The 18,940-nt window shown below is 37.9% G+C and overlaps 4 protein-coding genes and 1 long non-coding RNA gene across 5 annotated transcripts; 2 read left to right on the top strand and 3 right to left on the bottom strand.

The window, feature by feature from the left end:
- The first annotated feature begins 4,034 nt into the window (after positions 1 to 4,034).
- On the top strand, positions 4,035 to 4,770 carry LOC104710805 (uncharacterized). The gene is made up of 3 exons (XR_755080.2): positions 4,035 to 4,351; positions 4,442 to 4,528; positions 4,682 to 4,770. It is a non-coding gene; the product is annotated as an uncharacterized LOC104710805 (long non-coding RNA).
- A 3,671-nt stretch (positions 4,771 to 8,441) lies between these two features.
- On the bottom strand, positions 8,442 to 9,272 carry LOC147937987 (uncharacterized). The gene has a single exon (XM_087465416.1). The coding sequence runs from the start codon at positions 9,270 to 9,272 to the stop codon at positions 8,442 to 8,444; it is 831 nt and encodes a 276-aa protein (XP_087321542.1).
- A 1,943-nt stretch (positions 9,273 to 11,215) lies between these two features.
- On the bottom strand, positions 11,216 to 12,166 carry LOC104715153 (uncharacterized). The gene has a single exon (XM_010432592.1). It carries the CDS (start codon positions 12,164 to 12,166, stop codon positions 11,216 to 11,218), a length of 951 nt encoding a protein of 316 aa, XP_010430894.1.
- A 1,735-nt stretch (positions 12,167 to 13,901) lies between these two features.
- On the bottom strand, positions 13,902 to 16,265 carry LOC104710804 (putative methylesterase 11, chloroplastic). The gene is made up of 4 exons (XM_010427461.3): positions 15,674 to 16,265; positions 14,931 to 15,167; positions 14,696 to 14,839; positions 13,902 to 14,608 (listed from the first exon to the last, which is right to left on the bottom strand). The coding sequence occupies exons 1-4, from the start codon at positions 16,037 to 16,039 to the stop codon at positions 14,198 to 14,200; spliced, it is 1,158 nt and encodes a 385-aa protein (XP_010425763.1). The 5' UTR covers positions 16,040 to 16,265; the 3' UTR covers positions 13,902 to 14,197.
- Positions 16,266 to 17,578: 1,313 nt separating this feature from the next.
- Positions 17,579 to 18,940, top strand: LOC147937986 (uncharacterized). Its single transcript, XM_087465415.1, has one exon. The coding sequence runs from the start codon at positions 17,579 to 17,581 to the stop codon at positions 18,938 to 18,940; it is 1,362 nt and encodes a 453-aa protein (XP_087321541.1).

The following is an 18,940-nucleotide window of genomic DNA, read 5'->3' as shown; positions in this document are numbered from 1 at the left end:
AGATTTCTGACTCAGATAATCAAACTAAGAGCTCAATTTCCTGATTATCCAATTAAGGGAGTTAGAATAGATAACGCTGGTGAATTCACGTCCCAAGCATTCAATGATTATTGTATGGTAACAGGAATCAGTGTTGAACACCCTGTTGCCCATGTGCATACACAAAATGGATTGGCTGAATCTTTAATTAAACGTCTGCAATTAATTGCAAGACCATTGATCATGAGATCAAAATTACCAACCTCAATATGGGGACATGCTATTTTGCATGCTGAATCACTTATACGCATAAGGCCAAGTGCATATCATAAGTTTTCTCCACTACAATTAGCATTTGGTCGAGAACCAAATATTTCTTATCTAAAAATATTTGGTTGTGCGGTATATATACCGATTGCACCCCCACAACGTACTAAAATGGGACCACAGAGAAGGTTGGGAATATATGTTGGTTGTGACTCTCCGTCAATTATACGATATCTAGAACCTCAGACTGGTGACATATTTACTGCACGTTTTGCATATTGTCATTTTGATGAAAAAGAATTTTCGGTTCTAGGGGAGAAAATAAAAAGATGGAAAAGGATATCAAATGGTGTGTACCATCTCTGTTACACCTTGATCCTCCCACAAAGCAGTCAGAACTAGAAGTTCGACGAATTATGCATTTACAGAGTATAGCCAATCAACTACCTGATGCATTTGTAGATATCAAAACGGTAACTAAATCACATATACCAGCAGCAAATGCTCCTGCTAGAATTGAAATCGCACAAGAACATGGGAAAATTGATGAAACACATGAGTCTAGAATACGCTTAAAGCACGGTAGACCAATTGGTGCGAAGGATAAAAATCCTAGAAAAAGAAAGGAAGTTGAAAAACATGACGCTCCCAAAATGACAGAAAATATTATGGAAAAAACGAATCATGATTCTTCCACCAATATAGAGCATCATGAATCTGAAGAAAATCATGAGATTTCTATCAACTATATTCATAGTGGAAAGATATGGAATCGAAAGAAAATGGATGATGTCTTTTCTTATCTTGTTTCAAAGGAAATAAACGAAGAAATCGAGGATCCAGAACCAATGTCAGTATATGAATGTCAAAAGAGACATGACTGGATAAAATGGAAAGATGCAATACAAGTTGAACTTAATTCTCTTGATAAAAGAAATGTATTCGGACCAATTGTGGCCACACCTAAGGGTGTAAAACCTGTTGGTTATAAATGGGTTTTTGTCCGAAAACGTAATGAAGAAAATGAGATAACAAGGTACAAAGCTCGTCTTGTGGCCCAAGGTTTTTCTCAAAGACCTGGGATTGATTACAAGGAAACATATTCTCCAGTAGTGGATGCTATCACGTTTAGATTTTTAATGAGTCTAGCAGCTGATAAAAATCTAGAGATGCGTCTCATGGATGTTGTAACGGCATAATTATATGGATCATTAGATAGTGATATCTATATGAAAATTCCTGATGGATTTAATATGCCTAAAACATTAACTTCTAAACCAAAAGAATTATGTGCAATAAAATTACAAAGATCATTATATGGTTTAAAGCAATCTGGGCGTATGTGGTATAATCGTCTTTGTGAGCACTTAACTAAAGAAGGATATGTGAATAATCCCCTATGCCCTTGTGTTTTTATCAAGAGAACAATATCCGGATTTGTAATTATCGCGGTCTATGCTGATGATCTAAATATCATTGGAACTCAAGAGGAAATACAGAAAGCAACAAACTATTTAAAAGGAGAGTTTGAGATGAAAGATCTCGGACAAACAAAGTTTTGTCCAATCCACATACACTAAAAGAGTTTTAAAACGCTTTCATATGGATAAAGCAAATCCTCTCAGTACACCAATGGTCGTTAGATCACTTAATATTAAAAAGGATCCCTTCCGACCACATGAAAAAAATGAGGAGATACTTGGTTCTGAAGTACCGTATCTAAGTGCAATTGGAGCACTAATGTACCTTGCAAATTGCACTCGGCCTGATATATCATTTGCAGTTAACCTTTTGGCAAGGTTCAGCTCATCCCCTACACAAAGACATTGGAATGGGATAAAACATGTCTTTCGTTACCTTCAAGGGACTATTGATTTAGGATTATTTTATCCTAAAGACTCAAGGGGCTAAATGGTGGGTTTTGCAGATGCAGGATATTTGTCAGATCCACACAAAGCTCGATCACAAACTGGATATGTTTTTACTGTTGGGGGCACCGCCATATCTTGGTGTTCTCAAAAACAGAGTTTAGTAGCTACTTCCTCAAATCATACTGAAATCATCTCACTCCATGAGGCAAGTAAAGAGTGTGTATGGCTTAGGTCAATAAGTCAACACATTATGTCAAATAGTGGGATCAACGTAAATATAGAGCCAACTGTCTTATATGAAGATAATGCTGCATGTGTTGCTCAGACTAAAGAAGGATATATCAAAAGCGATAGAACTAAACACATCCCTCCAAAGTACTTCTTATATACCCAAGAGCTTGAGAAGAATAAAGTACTTGAAATAAGATATGTTAAGTCTTCTGACAATGCAGCAGATCTATTCACAAAGTCATTACCTACTTCAATATTCAGAAAACATGTCCATAATATTGGGATGCGTTATCAACGGAACCTCTGAAGTGTTACACTAAGTCATTCGAGGGGGAGCAAGTATGATTGTACCCTTTTACCTTACTATAGTTTTTCTCAATAAGTTTCCTAGAAAGGATTTTAACGAGGCAACAAGATCCATCGCAAAGACACAAACGACAATGAACTCCAAGGGGGAGTGTTACAAAAGTCAACAAAACATCTGCGTATACAAGTTATATTGGATCCCATTGTCTTAATTGTTACAGTAGTAATTGTCTATATTTTTACTCTATAAATATGGACGTATTGTTTCACTTGTATGATACACTTCCTCTCGATTATAAACGTAAACTCTCTTTCTCCCCTGGCTTCTCATATACACTTCTTATATTATTTTAGATAGCTCATAGTTTTATTTACGATACAAAAATCACTAAATTAAAACATGGGGAAAATTTTCACTTAAGCGCCGTATGTGAACAAGTTTATAGAAAAAAAGAAAGAAAAACTTACCTTTAAAACATAAACATATCTCAATAGAAAAAAAAATTAGAAAGTCTCCTTCGTCAAGGGTTTCATCTGCGAAACCACCGTCGTCTCCATCAACGGCATGAGTTGGAGCTTCAGTAAAGTCTAATCCGGTGTCTCTCGACTCTCTCCCGACCCAAATTGGTTTCTCCCTGAGATTAGTGCCCAAGCTCTTGCCAAGGCGAAAAATTTGACCCCTCTCCCAACAGATCTGAATTTAGAGGATGCAGCTTTGGTTTCACCGGCAAAATCTCTCGCTACTGCGAAAACCACAGAAGTGGATGACCCAGAATCCGGCAAGCGTAGATCTCCTTGGGCTGTTGGGCTGTAAAGGACTCAGCGAATCCAAAGCATCACCAACAACTTGCTTGTACCACCATCACAAATGCAGGAGGAAACTTGGTCGAAGGTTCTCTCTTTCTCTCTCTCTCTCTCTCTGTTTATCACTGAACCAACTCACCACCAAGTATTTGATTTTTCTGTGAAGTTGGAAGAAAAACCATTCTTAGGAGCTCAGGTACGTTTTCTTCAACGAGATTTCTACATTATTCTACTTCTCAATCAATGTTTTATGATGATGAGAAGGAGGAGCTTGAAGCTCAAAAGGGGGCGTTTGAAACTTGAGTTTGAGAATCCTGGCTCTGATAGAAGGTTAAAGCTTTTAGCTTTTTTTATCAAGAGCTGAGCAAAACGATGGCCCTGTTCGTTTTTGAGTCGCTACTGTAGCGACTGCGACTGGTTTAAAGATATTTCTTTTTGTAATTCTGAATATTGTAAAGGGTATAATTATAAATACTGTAAAATCCCAATTAATTAAGTCATAGAAGAAGATGAAAGGTTCTGCAACTTTTGTGTTTGGAGCTTCTTTTATCTGATTTTAAATATGGTGATTTGATTATAAAAAAAGTAGCGACAGTCGCTGATTCAGATCATGGCTTGGGTTTCATCGCTGATTTTTCCGGCGACTCCAAATTCTTGATATTCTAATCGCAGCGATCGAAATTGAAGGCAAGATGAAGAGAGAGAAAGAAGGAGCAAAGGTATTTTTCATGGTCGCTGTCGCTACTGTAGCGACTCATAAACGAACAGGGCCGATGTTGCAACGTATCTTGTGCTTTCTTCTCATCCACGGTTGCAGAAGGAAGGGTTTCTAACCACTTGGACCAATTCTTTTGTTGGACCTTGGGATCCATCTCAAGGTTTATACAACCCTGGTAAAAAGCTACCTATACAAATCACCTCTGGTTCTTCAATTTTTGTTACTTTATAGTTGTATCTGACCATCATTCCTCGCCGTTTCTCAGATGAAAAGATTAAGCTTTGGCTTTTTCTACCTGGGCGTCATTCATCAATAACTGATAAAGCTCCGGCTGCTGTCTCAAAGCTTAGAGGTATATTTTTTTTTCCTAATGATTTGTTACATCTTTTTCTCCTCAATATATTCGAACAGATCGTCTCTCTTTTCATGATTATGACAGTTTAGTGCACAGGCCTGTGGTCTATTGGTATACATGTCCTTACTTTTCTTTTTCTCCTGTTGAAAGTTGTTGCGTCAGGAATTTGGGTAGCACCTGGGGACTCTGAAGAGATATCAATTTGCCTTCTCTCAATCTTTACGTAATTGCATTGAAAGGTTTTTTTTTTTTTTTAATGATCCCCTGGCGTAATGGTTAGATTAAATACTTAATGTATTGAAATATCATATTAATATGTTTGATATTGTGACAGAGCATTAACCGGACTTTCCTACATGAGATTTTGGAGATGTGTTTTCAAAATTCAGCCCTCAAAGCGAAGAATATTTGAGGTATCTGCAACCTCTTTCCATCTAAGAGAGACCATACATTATAATCGCTGAGTTTGTTTATTGACCTTTTACCTTAAAGCAAATATATCTTCTTTTTCTTATCGTTTTTTTCTCTGGCTTTTCGACCATATCTCATCCTATAGCTTTTATTCAACATGGGTCTGCGAGACCTTTGTTTCCTGAGTTTAATTCTTAAAATCGAAAGAATTCTATGATTGGATCTGTGTCTCGTCTCTTGGCTAATGCTCCTTGGATATATATGCAGGAGGGGACAGCCTACTGTTCTTCTTTGAGGATAAACCAAATCTAAGGGATTAACCATAGTTATTTGTGTTTGTTAAATCCAGTTTAGGTATATGATACTACTCCTCACATCCGAGTTTTAGTTGGGTAAAAGTAAGAAAACGTTTGGATGCAAACTCAATTGAAAATAATAAAATGGAAAACAAGTTAATGCTACAGATACAATTTATCATTCCTAAATTTTGGTGTGCTTATTTGATAAAATCTGACATGTGTGTTTTGTGCTTATTTCTTTAGGATCGTATGGTTTAGTAGTGTTTTTTTCATTGGTGTTAAGAGAAGGGTTCCATACCTCAGAACCTTTTGTGCAACAGTGTGTTGGTTAACAACAAAACGTTATGGTTTAATTATGCTAAGTCGATAACAGATGTTCTTACTCTTAACGATTGTGATGACAATTTCTTGTTTTCAGAGAAACATGGGACTTGTTCTTCTCCTATTTGTAGATTTTTTGGTATAGTTCATTTCCTCTTTTATGAAAGTGAGCCAACCAGTTGACCTTACTAAGCATCTGGGATTGTTCCTACTCTTCAGTGAGTTCTCTTCTGTGTCTCTTGTCTATATTTCTTCTCTTACCGAGCTAGAACCTGAATAGGCTCATAGAGGTTTCAGTAGTGCAGGTTGTTGGTTCAGCAAAGGCGCAAATAAAAACCATGTTCCCCTAGAAAAAATTGTGTATTGTAGATTGTTTCTCGAGGACAGACAGAGAATATGGATTACGAGGCCTCTATCGTGGTGTAGGTACATACAAACCGTAACTTTGGATTTGCTAAATATTTGATATTTCTTTGCCTCTTTGGTTGCTTGTGATCTTCCCTTATCCTGGTTTGAAGTTCTACGTCGAAAAGATGAAACGCCATGCCCCTGCAAAACATAAGAAAGACATTTCCCTGAAACTTGTATGCGGGTCTGTCGCTGGATTGCTTGGTCAGACCTTGACATACCCTCTTGAAGGTTGGAAGCAGTTCGTCTTTGTAAAGTTAGTTTTATTTTGTTCATGTAAAGTTTGTCTTTGTTCTTTGTAATGTTAGTTTTATTTTGTTTAAGAATTGGTGGCATTTATGTAAGACTTATTTTGGTTAATGTAATATTAAGGTTAAGTATATTGATTATTTTATGAAATCTGAAAATATAAATCTAATTAAATAAATTGTGAAAAATACCTATGACATATAAAATAGCATTAATTTTGTGTTACAATCTAGTGCTATAATATAGCTACGGTAGAAACTTCTAATATAGCGTGTAAAATGATTTATAACACTATTTTAAAAAATTAGAAAAACGTGATAACAAAGTATTTCACTACTGCTATAGTAGAAGACTCTCGCTACTGCTATAGTAGAAGACTCTAACACATCATACATATTCGGCGCTATTGTATGTATGGTACCTACAATAACAGTGGCCTAACATAGTGTTTGTGAAAAAGCTATAAATAATGTATTATAGCGTTTATCTACTGCTATCAATGTAGATATTTGTTGTAGTGGAGTGGCTGCTCGGGCTTCGTGCTTGGGAGAGAAACACATTAAGTTATAGGCGTAATTATGTTTTTTCCCCCAACTATACGGTTCCTAATTCTATTAAAGATGCATTAATTCCATTTGATACAATGCTATAAGTAAGAAATACAAAACGTTTCCTTCTACAAAAATATTTATATAAAAAACATTATCTAGTATATTTTTTTGGAACAGAAACTGAAACCCTTCCTTCCTCACATCCTGCAGAATTTTTGAACTCACTCGAATTATATATGATCTCCAGTTATGCTCTTATGAAACATGAATCAAAAAGAAGGACTTTGCAATGGAATCATATTAGTTGTCACATGTTTAGATTTTATTCTCTATATATTGTAGTAAGAAATAAGCTCAACGGCAACACAATCACACCACCAACTCATTCTCAAAATCAAAAGATCACACCAAGAAGAAAACAACATCAACTACATAATCCTATATTCTCCAACGAGTATATACTACAACCAAACAATACACATTTTAGAAAAATAAATTAATCGTCATTTACTCTAAAAATAATAATAATAATACAGTAAAAAACCTTTATAAATTAATATTATATAAATTAATAAACACTATAAATTAATAAATTGTGCTGGTTCCAAGTTGAGACAGTGTATAAAATAACAAAATTCGATAAGATAATAATATAATAATCTTTTTGAAATCCTCGTGTAAAATATGGTCCAAATAATATGATAAATTAATAATCATGTAAATTTACATATATATATAGATATATATGTAATAGTATACATATATATGTTGATATAATAATGTATGCTTTAAAATTTTCCTTTTTTTCCTAAAGCTCATATCTATAAAACAATTTTTATATTGTATTTTAAAATTGTAACGAAAACTATTCTATAATATATCATAAAAATGGGTAAATTTTTTTAAAAATTTCAATTTCTAGATATGCATCATTTTCATTTTGAGTTTTATAGGGTATTAAAATATGATAATTGATAATATTATTCATAAATTTGAATTTATGTATGTCATGTATATAAGCCAATTTGTTTATAATATTCATAATTTATTGTCAATAATATTTCTAAATATTATAAATTCAATTCCAAAACCATAAAATTTATAACATCTGAAAGTCTAATCTTATTTTGCTAAAATTATCCTAATTCATAATTTTAGGAATATTAAATAAAATATATCTATAAATTAATAAATATCACTATAAATTAATAAAATGTCATAGTCCCCAACATTATTAATTTATAGAGATTTTACTGTATTAATAACCCCGTGCAAAGCAATAACCTCCTACCCCTAGAAAATCAATATAATAACGTAAGGTTCTTTCAAACACAAGCTTTGAGAAGTAGACACATGACATTTATTCTCTTGACATATGTAATTTCTATTAATTTTTTTGTTTTTCTTCTACCCATCATTAACTATATTAAGCTAAATAATTAAATTTTATAGAAAAATACATCATATTATAGTATCTCAGATACATATTTTAAGAAAGGATATAATTCACTCAAAAGCCTTTCATTTGTAATAAAAATACATAAGTCTAATTTGATTACTTATGTTTTGCTTATTTTTTGATTATGTTTTGCTTATGTCATGTCTATATTGTACTTTGTATATTGCTCATTTTTGTTAATTACTTTTTTTTTTTACAACAGTAGAATTGACTCAAACAAGCCAATTAGGAAAAGTACAGCTAACAGATGTAACCACGTGCGGTTGAGTACGAACTTGTCGTGCTAATCGATCCGCAAGTACATTCGCATTCCTAGGAATCAAAATTAACGAGAATCTTGTAAACTCCTTCATATCCTCTATAATGTCGACAGGATAGGCAGAGAAAGCCGGCCATTCAGCTGGTGAGGACACCATCTTTACCAAGTCTGAGCAGTCTGTGAGAAAAGCCACCTCTTTATATTCATGACCAATCATACAGCGTAACGCCCACACAAAAGCTTCAACCTCAGCATGAAGCGGTGAAAGACTACGCCTAAAATTGGAGGCACCCATAAGCAAAGAACCATCGGTGGAAGACGTACACACCCAGTCTGCACCCGCAAACTTATCCATATCCTTCCATGAGCCATCAACAAAACAACGAAACCCATTATACGCAGTAGGAAGAGAGGAGACCCCTCGCACCACCCGCGGATTAGGTGCTGTTGGAACCGTGAAACCTTCCTCGTTCTCAACCTGGGCCATAGACCAGGCTAATGCCTCACTGGCCGCCAACTGTGAAATCGCATCCGGTTTTTCAGCCACATTTTTAATAACTTTTGCATTCCGTGCTTTCCATATATACCACAAAATCCATGGGAAGGCGACTACCTGAGCCCCCAGGTTTTGTGGCCCTAGAAAGTGATCCATATTGGCAAACACCGATGCTGTTGGGAACCCAATTGTACCTGATGGAACATTGGACAAAGCCCAGACCTGTCGTGCGGGAGGACACTCGAACAAGGCATGATTAATCGTTTCTAAAGGAAAACCACAACGCATACACTCTAGGTCACAAGATATTCCCGGCGTCCTAGATTAGCCGCGACTGAAAGACAGCCAGAGAGAACTTGCCATATAAAGTGCTGAATTTTTGGAGGGCACTTTACTTTCCAAACACTAGCCTTTAAAGGGGCACAATCAGGGCCACATACTACTGGCATAGTACCGTGTGGTGGTGGCAATCGAGCCGTATGATATCCAGATTTAACCGTGTACTTGCCCGATTTTGTAAAATGCCAACCAAAAGAGTCATTCTATGGTGTAAGACTCAGAGGAATCGCACTAATTAACGACACATCTTCTGGATCAAACAGATCAGCTAAACGATCCATCCTCCAGGTATTAGAACTCCGATCAATTAGATCATTCATCTGGATTGAAGGATCCTTAAAAGAATCCTTACATAACGCTGGTCTCGGGAATTGAGCAGGAACCCAGGGATCTGTCCATATAGACACAGTATCTCTAGACCCAACCCGTTTAATCAGCCCTTTGCTTACCAGAGAGCAAGCGGAAACAATACTTCTCCACCCATAGGAAGGAGAGTATGATTTTATAGGATCCAGAGAATGCGAGTTCCGATAATACCTGCTCTTAAACACCCGTGCAAAGAGCGAATCAGGCACTTCTATCAGCCGCCATAACTGCTTCGCCAATAAGGCGGAGTTAAAATCATCAATATTCCGAAACCCAGTCCGCCGAATTGCTTTAACGCACAAAGCTTTTCCCAGGTTAACCAATGCATACCCCCATACTGTCCATTTGAACTCCACCAAAAAATCGCAATGGCACTTGTTAATTTTGACGTTATAGTTTTCGGAATGCGAAAACAGGACATCACAAAAGTCGGAACAGTCGTGGCCACACACTTTATCATCACTTCCTTCCCCCCCCCCCCCCCCCCCTCGAGAGCAGTTTGGCCGACCAACCAGTAGTGCGACCCTGCAGCTTATCCCTAACAAAGGAGAAAACCTTCGTCTTTGAACCCCCCAAACTCTCGTGGATCCCCAGGTAGGATTCCATGCCACCTAATTTAGATATGCCAAGAATCGACTGTAACTCCGCATTTGTATCCTCCGGGACCTTGTGGCCGAATTGAATTGAGGATTTATCCAAATTTATCAATTGACCAGAAGCCGCTTCATATGACCGCAGAACCGTTAAAATAGCCTCACACTCTTCCTTAGTAACTTTACAGAAAAATAAGCTATCATCCGCAAATAGGAGATGAGTAATAGGTGGGCATTGATTTGCCACCTTAATACCGGTGATCAGTTTTTCCCGTTCTGCCTTCCGGACATTTGCTATTAGCACCTCCGTGCAAAGAATAAACAAATAAGGTGATAAAGGATCCCCCTGTCGTAAACCCCTTGCCGGCTGAATGAAACCATGTGGTTGTCCATTCAGTAAAACCTTATAATCCACCGATGACACGCAGTACATAATCCAGGATATCCATCGCTCTGAGAAACCCATTTTCCGGAGAACTTGCTCCACAAAGCTCCATTCAACCCGATCATAAGCTTTGCTCATATCCGTTTTGATAGCCATGAATTTTGACTTTCAAGAATTGTTTGTCCGAAGCCCATGGAACATTTCCTGGGCAATTAGAATGTTATCCGAAATCAAGCGACCTGGGACAAAAGCAGACTGAGTTTCCGAGATAAGAGTTGGTAACACCCGTTTTAACCGTTGACATAAAATTTTTGAGATGATCTTATAACCCACATTACATAAGCTGATAGGCCGTAGCTCAGCCATGCGAGTTGGTTTCGGCACTTTCGGAATTAGACAAATATGCGTGGAATTGAGCCGCTTATCAAAAGAACCCTGCTCGAAGAAAGAATTGACCAGATTGAGTAAATCCGTCTTCACGACGTGCCAAGCTTTTTGAAAGAATAACGCTGTCATCCCATCCGGCCTAGGAGCTTTATCCGGATGCATCATAAATAAAGCCGCTCTAATTCTTTCTCCGTAGCCGGACCAGTCAAGAAAGCATTATCCGCATCTGTAATCACCCTAGCAATTTCCCCTAGAATCTCATCACAATTAGCCGGTCCAATTGTTGAGAATAAATCCTGAAAATATGAAACTGTCGTGTTACAAATCGCCTCATCATCCGTAGACCACACATTGTTCTTATCAAAAAGTCCCACTATCCTGTTCTGTGCCCTGCGCTGCTTCGTTTGTGCATGGAAATACTTGGAGTTCCTATTTCCTACCCGCATCCATCGATTCTGACTCTTCTGATACCAATAAATTTCTTCATCCCGATAAGCCTCCCTCAATTGATTGGTCAAATCCGTAATCGTTTCCGGGGATGTTGCATCATCTGCCTGTGCTTCCGTTAGCTGCCGTGTAATAAGGTCTATTGCATCCCGTCTGACTGGCACTTGTGTCTTCTGCCACCGCGAGATAGACTGCCGACAGTTCACCACTTTGTCCACAAAAAGTCCCTGCCCATTCTGCCCATCCGCTCCCCAGCCTGAAGAAATGGTACTCATTAATCCTTCCTTCCCAATCCACCGTCTATCGAAAACAAACCGCCTCTTCCCCTTAGGATGTTTGGCGCCTATATACGCTAACATGGGCTTGTGATCAGACGCCACCATCGGCAAATATTCTGTCACGGTATCCGGGAAAAGAGCATGCCAGTCTTCATTTTCTAGAGCTCTATCCAACCGACACCGTATAGGCTTTTTATCCCTCCAACACCGCCAAGACAAGTAATCACCCAAATACGGAAATTCCAAGAAACCACAATCCTGGATCATACAATTAAAAGACCGGAAAGATGCCGCAGGACGAAGTTTACCCCCTCGTTTCTCATGGTTACCAGTCAACTCATTAAAATCCCCAATGACAAACCATGGGGAGCTACGAGATATCCCCATTCTTGTTAACCGTTCCCAAACTAAATCCCTATTTTTTGGTACTGGATCCCCATAAATAAATGTTAAATTAAATAATTTGCCTTTGTAAACTGCCTCAATATCGATCAATCGATCGGACTTAACAGAATAGAAACATCAAAATCATCTTTATTATAGAAAAGTGCCAATCCACCACTACAACCAACAGGATCAACAGTTATTAAATTTAAATAGCCAAAATGGCCTACAAAACGTTCCATGAAAGAAAAAGACTGCTTTGTTTCAGAAAGAAACAAGAAATCCGGACGATGCTGAAACCAAAGATCCCTAAGATGTCCAATAGTTGCCTTGTTACCCAGGCCTTGGCAATTCCAGCTTAGAACCTTCATCTATCAACCAATCTGTTTTGGTGGTTTACCACCACCCGCCGCACCCTTCCCCTTGTCCTGGTTCTTCGGGTTGTGTCCATCGCCCCCTTGGTCCGAATTCTTAGCTGCAAGCTTCCTCCGTGGAGTACGGAGGTAAACATTCAACTTCTTGGTACCTCCCCCCTTTAGCAGACCCCCCTTGACCTTAGCCTCCTTCTCACCTTTCACTTCATTTCCCTCCTTAGTCTCCATTTGCTCATCCGCACCTGTGGAAGGAACCGCCGTGGTTATCGAAACATAGCCTACCGCAGTCGAAGCTTCCTCTGAAGGGAACTCTGCAGCACCGGATTTTGTCAAACATGCGTCCGTACCACGCAAAACCTCATCCAGGTTTGGTGTCTCCTCATCAATCAAATTGACATCATCCTCCACCATCACATCCGACTCCAAAACCTCCTCCTTATGCTCAGCCGTCACCTCTGCTTCAACCTCGAACACCTCCGTTTCCTCAGCTACTGTTTCTTCCACCACCCTCGACCCAGGAGACCCGCTCACCGGAACAGACACGGCGACCTCCCCCATCTTAGTATCCCCACCGTCACTCAGAACCCCATCATCGCCCTGTACAGATATCTGTTCCACCATTCCCGCAGCCTGCGGACCACCTCCAGCAACACCATCCTGCTCCATGGTCTCTTCTTGGAAGAGGGCTTTCCTAACTTTCTTCTGGACCTGCTCCACCACAATGAAATCCGGAGAGGATTCTTTGACAACCGGTTCCGTCTCTACAGGATTCTTTGACCACCGGTTCCGTCCTATAGAGGCGAAACCGGTGGTCAAAGAATCCTCCCCGGATTTCATTGTGGTGGAGCAGGTCCAGAAGAAAATTAGGAAAGCCCTCTTCCAAGAAGAGACCATGGAGCAGGATTACTTTTTATGATTTGAATAAACAAAAGTGAGAAACAATGTAGTGACATATACAAAATTATTTGTATAATCAACTACTTTAACTATTTTTTATGAAGTTAATAAGTGATATATTTTCTAGTTTCATATATAATAAACACAATCGATTTCGACAAGGATGAATTTATAATTATTTTTATCTTTTTGGACAAGGATGAATTGATTTCCATGAATCTTTACAAACATTTAATAGTGGCCTATACATTATTATAGGGGTTGGTTGACAGTGATATATGCGTTCACTTTGGAGGAATTGTAAAGCATTGACTATCAGAAATTGAAAGTGATGTTTGTTGCAAAGTTTTATAGTATCCTTATCCGTTTGCATATATGCCAACTTAATTCACAGCTTCTATGATCCTCTCTCAAAGGAATCTCATACATCAAATTAGTTCATAAATACCAAAAAGAGAGCAAGCCCATGAAACCAAACCCTCTAGAACATATATAATTAAAACAAATTTTGTAGTCTATGTCCCAGTACAGTCATTTTTATGAACAATTTATTTCTGGTAAAACAAGAACAAAAAAAGATAGAAACAAAAAAAGAGAGAGAAATACAGACATAACCTTGGAAGGATACAAAAGAAACAGAAACAAAATCACAAAATGAAACAAAAAAAAAAAAATACAAAGGGAAGAGAGATCTCATGGGCCACTTTGGAACACCTGTTAGCGAATATGATAATGAAGATACTTCATACTTGTGAGAAAGGTGTTAAGTAGGGGTGATCCTGGCTATCTCAAGTAGAAGTTTATGCAAAGCTTGTGGCTTGGAGAAGAAAGGAGCATGGTCAGAGCCTTTCAACCGGTAAACTTTTTCAGGTGGACTACTATTGATCATGTTTTCTTGGAGAGTCACTGGTATGGCACTGTCTTCTAGCGTCTCTATGTAGTACCGTCTAACTGATCCATAATTAGCATCTGAAAGAGAGAGTTTCTCAAGAACCGGCGCAAATGGGATTGACCTCATTGATACAGAAGCCAATGCAACGTCCTTTGAAGGGCTTTGGTTAAACAAAAGGTCTTTGAGAAGAGATTTGTCTAAGTCAATTGCTGTTGGAGGGTTTTCATTACCATTTGTGTACATAAAAATCTGTGCTTTCCTCATTAAATCGTTCTGACCAGCCTGCAATGTGTGTGTGTCATAATCACAGTTAATATAAGGCGCGGAACAAAGCTTGAAACAGGAGAAGAGAGAAATGAGAAAGCAAACCTTAAGAGAGAACATATCGAGTATGCTTTGACCGTTGGTTAACATCGCTGCAGCGAGGTAAACCGCTTTCAAAATCTTTGAAGGATACAGTTCCATTGCATAAGATATACAAGCTCCACCAAAATCATGACCGACCAAGATCACCTGCAATTTTACACAAAACATTTTCAAGTTTTCGGAAAACAAAATTGGAGGGAAGGTGTGGAACAAAATTGGATGCAGTCAGAAACAGAACCTTCTCTCCTATGGGAAGCTTTTCGAGAACATCCGTAAGTGGCTTCACATACTGAGACAAACTGGCAATGCTATTTATATTGAATGAGTTAATACCGCAACCAGCTAAGTCTATAGCGGTTACTTTGAAACCATCTTCCTCAAGAAGTGCAATGGTTTTGTACCAACTCCAAGCGCCAAATCCTCCTCCATGGATGAGGACAAAATGGTTTGTTTCCAAGTCATCTAGCTTCACACCCTACTCATAGACTAGGAAAAAAATGAATTAACTTCCACATAAAGAATGAACCCAAAATGTATAAAATCATTTCCTAATTTGCAGGATGGTTAGGTTTGTTTGGACCTTAGGAAACACACAAATTGAATCATCTATACGAGATTAAGATGAACAAATTGTCAAACATAAATGAACAGAACAACACATGAAGCGTATGTTTCCAAGTTTGCATCATTAAGATAATTCTTTCAACATTACCTATTTCAGAATATAGTCTCATATTGTCACCACAATCACACCATTGATCATAATCAATGAAACAAAGATAGAGCCACCGAGTTTCAACTTTCAAGACTCAACACCAACCTCTACTAGAATACTCAAAAGACTTACACTGCTCTGCAACCACTAAATCAGATGAGCCAACTAGAATTATAGAAACTATAGAATATAACAATCCAAGACTCATCATTAAATGCCTGACACTAAGTCTAATTAAAGTGACAAGTGAAGAAGAAGTAAAGAACCTGATTAAGCAACTGGTGAGGCTGTAACAGAGGATCTGTAGAAGACCTTGACCTCGAACTCGAGCTACGAGGCAACTGATTCTTCTTCGAACCAGAACCAGGATAACGCTGAGACGCCGACCGATCAAACGGCAAAGATCCTCCGCCGTTCTGCTGTCGGAACAGGATAGCAGCAGCAGCAAGAGCGTGTTCTTGAATCACAGCATCTTCGAACTTGTTGTCCCTTCTCGAAGAAGAAGACCTGACCCGGTTGCTATTAAGACCCGACCTGGAACCGGTAGAAGATTGTCGTTTCGTGATGGGTTGTTTCTTTTTCACGGGTTTAGGCGGAGGCCGCGGAGCAAACAAAGAACAGAGATTTCCCATTGTTTGAACATGAGAGAAGAAGAGTGTGAAAAACTTAAAAAAGGTTTAAGCTTTATGGAGTTTTTAGAGAGAGAAAGAGAGAGTGACGTGGGGGATTCAGGTGAAAGTGGTGGCGAGAAAGTGGAATGGGAGAAGCTGGCAACTTTTTAATGGCTTTCTCGGAGAGTCTATGAGAGCATGAGCATTGGTTGGGACAAAAATTTGGTCCCTCAAATAAATTAATATTATTTTTAGAGTTTCTTAATTTTGGTATGAGCATTGGTGTCCCTCACATTTGGTCCCCTGGAAAAAATAATACTCCCTCTGTTTCAAAATATAGGATGTTTTAGTAGAAACACACATATTAAGAAAAAGTAATTTTTAAAAAGTTTAACCAATCATACTCAAGACTGCATAATATAAAATATAAAACTAATCTAAAAGTTGCATAGAAAGTTGGAAACATCCTATATTATGAAACAAAAATAATCCTTAAAACATCCTATATTATGAAACGGAGAGAGTATTATTTTTAATATTTAAAATTTAATATTTAAATTAATAAGTAAAATCATATTAAAATTTTATTCAAATAAAACATATAACATTAACATTAATAATATAAGAAAATTACAAACTTACAAAAACTTGGAAAAAAAACAAAATGAATTGTTCCGTCGATTTTTTTTTCCTTTCCCCTACAAATAAAACAACATCCAATTAACCTTGAACACGTGTCCTGAGGGACGAAGCAAAATTGTCCCGATTTAAGGACCGTTTCTTCATATATTTCTTGATTTCGATTTAAATTAAATGTTTAATTCACGTAGGACGCACGAGGGACGCTGCAATGCACATGGCCTGACCGTGAAGGGGAGAGGGGGCCCATTGCTTTAAGGGAAAAGTGCTTAGACCATCTCCCATGTAAATCTGAAATGTCACAATTTCTTCTTTCTTTTTTTTTTTTTTATGTCACTTTTGAGTTTTATTTTGAAGATTGTAAATTTAGCATTTGAACTGATGTAACTGCTTTATTGAAGGTTGAGTTATGTTATAATTTTTTTTTTTTTGTTATATAAACATCCATCTAAACGATTAATTTGTCGTACTTTTGTTATCGAAATGTTCTTTTTCTTCTCTCAAATTATTTACTAACCTTAACAAAATGTCATTGGCTATTCTCACACTCATCGTAACAATAGAAAGCAAATATTTTTTTGTAGACTTACACACAATGATACCCTCCCTCGTTAGCACTTAGCAGCGACAATGTTAAGAAAGCGGAATATATTTAGGTATTATTGGTTTATGTAAATATGCTATTTGGTTCAGATAGTTGGTTTAGCATACGGTTTAGATACTTGTATATAACACATTACACATGTATTGTACAGCTATGATTAATTAATTTGAATGAGAAAAATATCTTTTAACAAACTTCTTCTCTCTGGTTTGTAATATAGTATCAGAGCCATCAAAGCTCAGATCCACCTCAAATTTTTGATCCTTTCTCTTCATTAAGCTTATTTTTCTTTGTTTCTGAGCTCACCTCATGCTCCAATGGTAACCGTATCTCGTGCGAATCAAAAAATGGGTAAAACAAAATCTCAATCAAGCTCCGCTGTTCGAAGATCACAAAGGTTAAACTCTGATGTTGATGATTCTGCTCCGATCACTCTCCCAGTTGCCGATCCTCAGGTTTCCGGGCTTTCGCGAGCTGTCACATCGCCGATCTTTGCTGATCCATCTCACTCTCCGTTTCATCTACACAGCGCAGATCATCCAGGTTTGAGTATCATTTCTCTTCATTTGGATGAAACGAACTATGATGACTGGAGTTTTGCGATGCGTATTTCTCTTGATGCTAAGAATAAGATAAAATTTATTAATGGAAGCTTGCCTAGGCCTTTGATTACAGATCCTAACTTTGATTTGTGGTCTAGATGCAATAACATGGTTAAGTCATGGTTATTGAACTCTGTTTCTCCTCAGATCTATCGTAGTATCTTGCGTAAGAATGATGCTACAGATATTTGGAAAGATCTCTATGGTCGTTACCATATGACTAATCTCCCACACACTTTTAATCTGACTCAAGAGATCCAAGACCTTCGTCAAGGTTCTATGTCGTTATCTGAGTATTATACTCGTCTCAAAACTCTCTGGGATCAGTTGGAAGGTTCAGAGGAACCAGACGATCCTTGTGTTTGTGGGAAAGGTGCTCATCTGCAACAAAAGGCCGAGAGAGCCAAAACGGTGAAATTCTTGGCTAGTCTGAATGAATCTTATGCGATTGTACGCAGACAGATCATTGCAAAGAAGGTGTTACCTCCTCTGGTAGAGGTATACCATATCCTGGATCAAGACGACAGCCAAAAAGGGTTCACCATTCCCACTGCTCCCACAGCTTTTCAAGTCTCTCAAGTTGCTCCTCAGATGGTCTCTCAAATGGTCCCTTCTTCACCTTTATCCTCGGGTATTATGTATGTTCAGAATGGACCAAATAAAGGAAGACCGATATGTTCTTTTTGCAATCGTGTAGGACACATTGTTGATCGCTATTACAGGAAACACGGTTTTCCTCCTAGATTCACTTCAAAAGGGAAATTCACTGAAAAATTTCAGAAACCTCCAGTGGTTGCAGCTCAAGTTTCTTTATCTCAAACTCCGGAAAAGACCTCAACCAACATGGAGACCTTGATTGGTAACCTTTCTCCGGATCAGTTGCAAAAAATTATTGCTCATTTCAACTCTCAGCTTCATACTGTATCTCCTGGAGCTGGTCATGTCGCTGCTACTGCAAGCACTTCCCAAACTCCACAGACTCCTTTTGATCACTCGGGTATCTCGTTTTCCACTTATACATACTCTTTTATTGGTATTTTGGCAGCTTCGAAACATGCATTATCCACAGACACATAG

This window comes from Camelina sativa, chromosome 9 (assembly GCF_030686135.1).
Source record: "Camelina sativa cultivar CO46 ecotype springtype chromosome 9, ASM3068613v1".
Lineage (NCBI taxonomy): Eukaryota > Viridiplantae > Streptophyta > Magnoliopsida > Brassicales > Brassicaceae > Camelina > Camelina sativa.
This window is presented reverse-complemented; position numbering and strand designations above follow the sequence as displayed.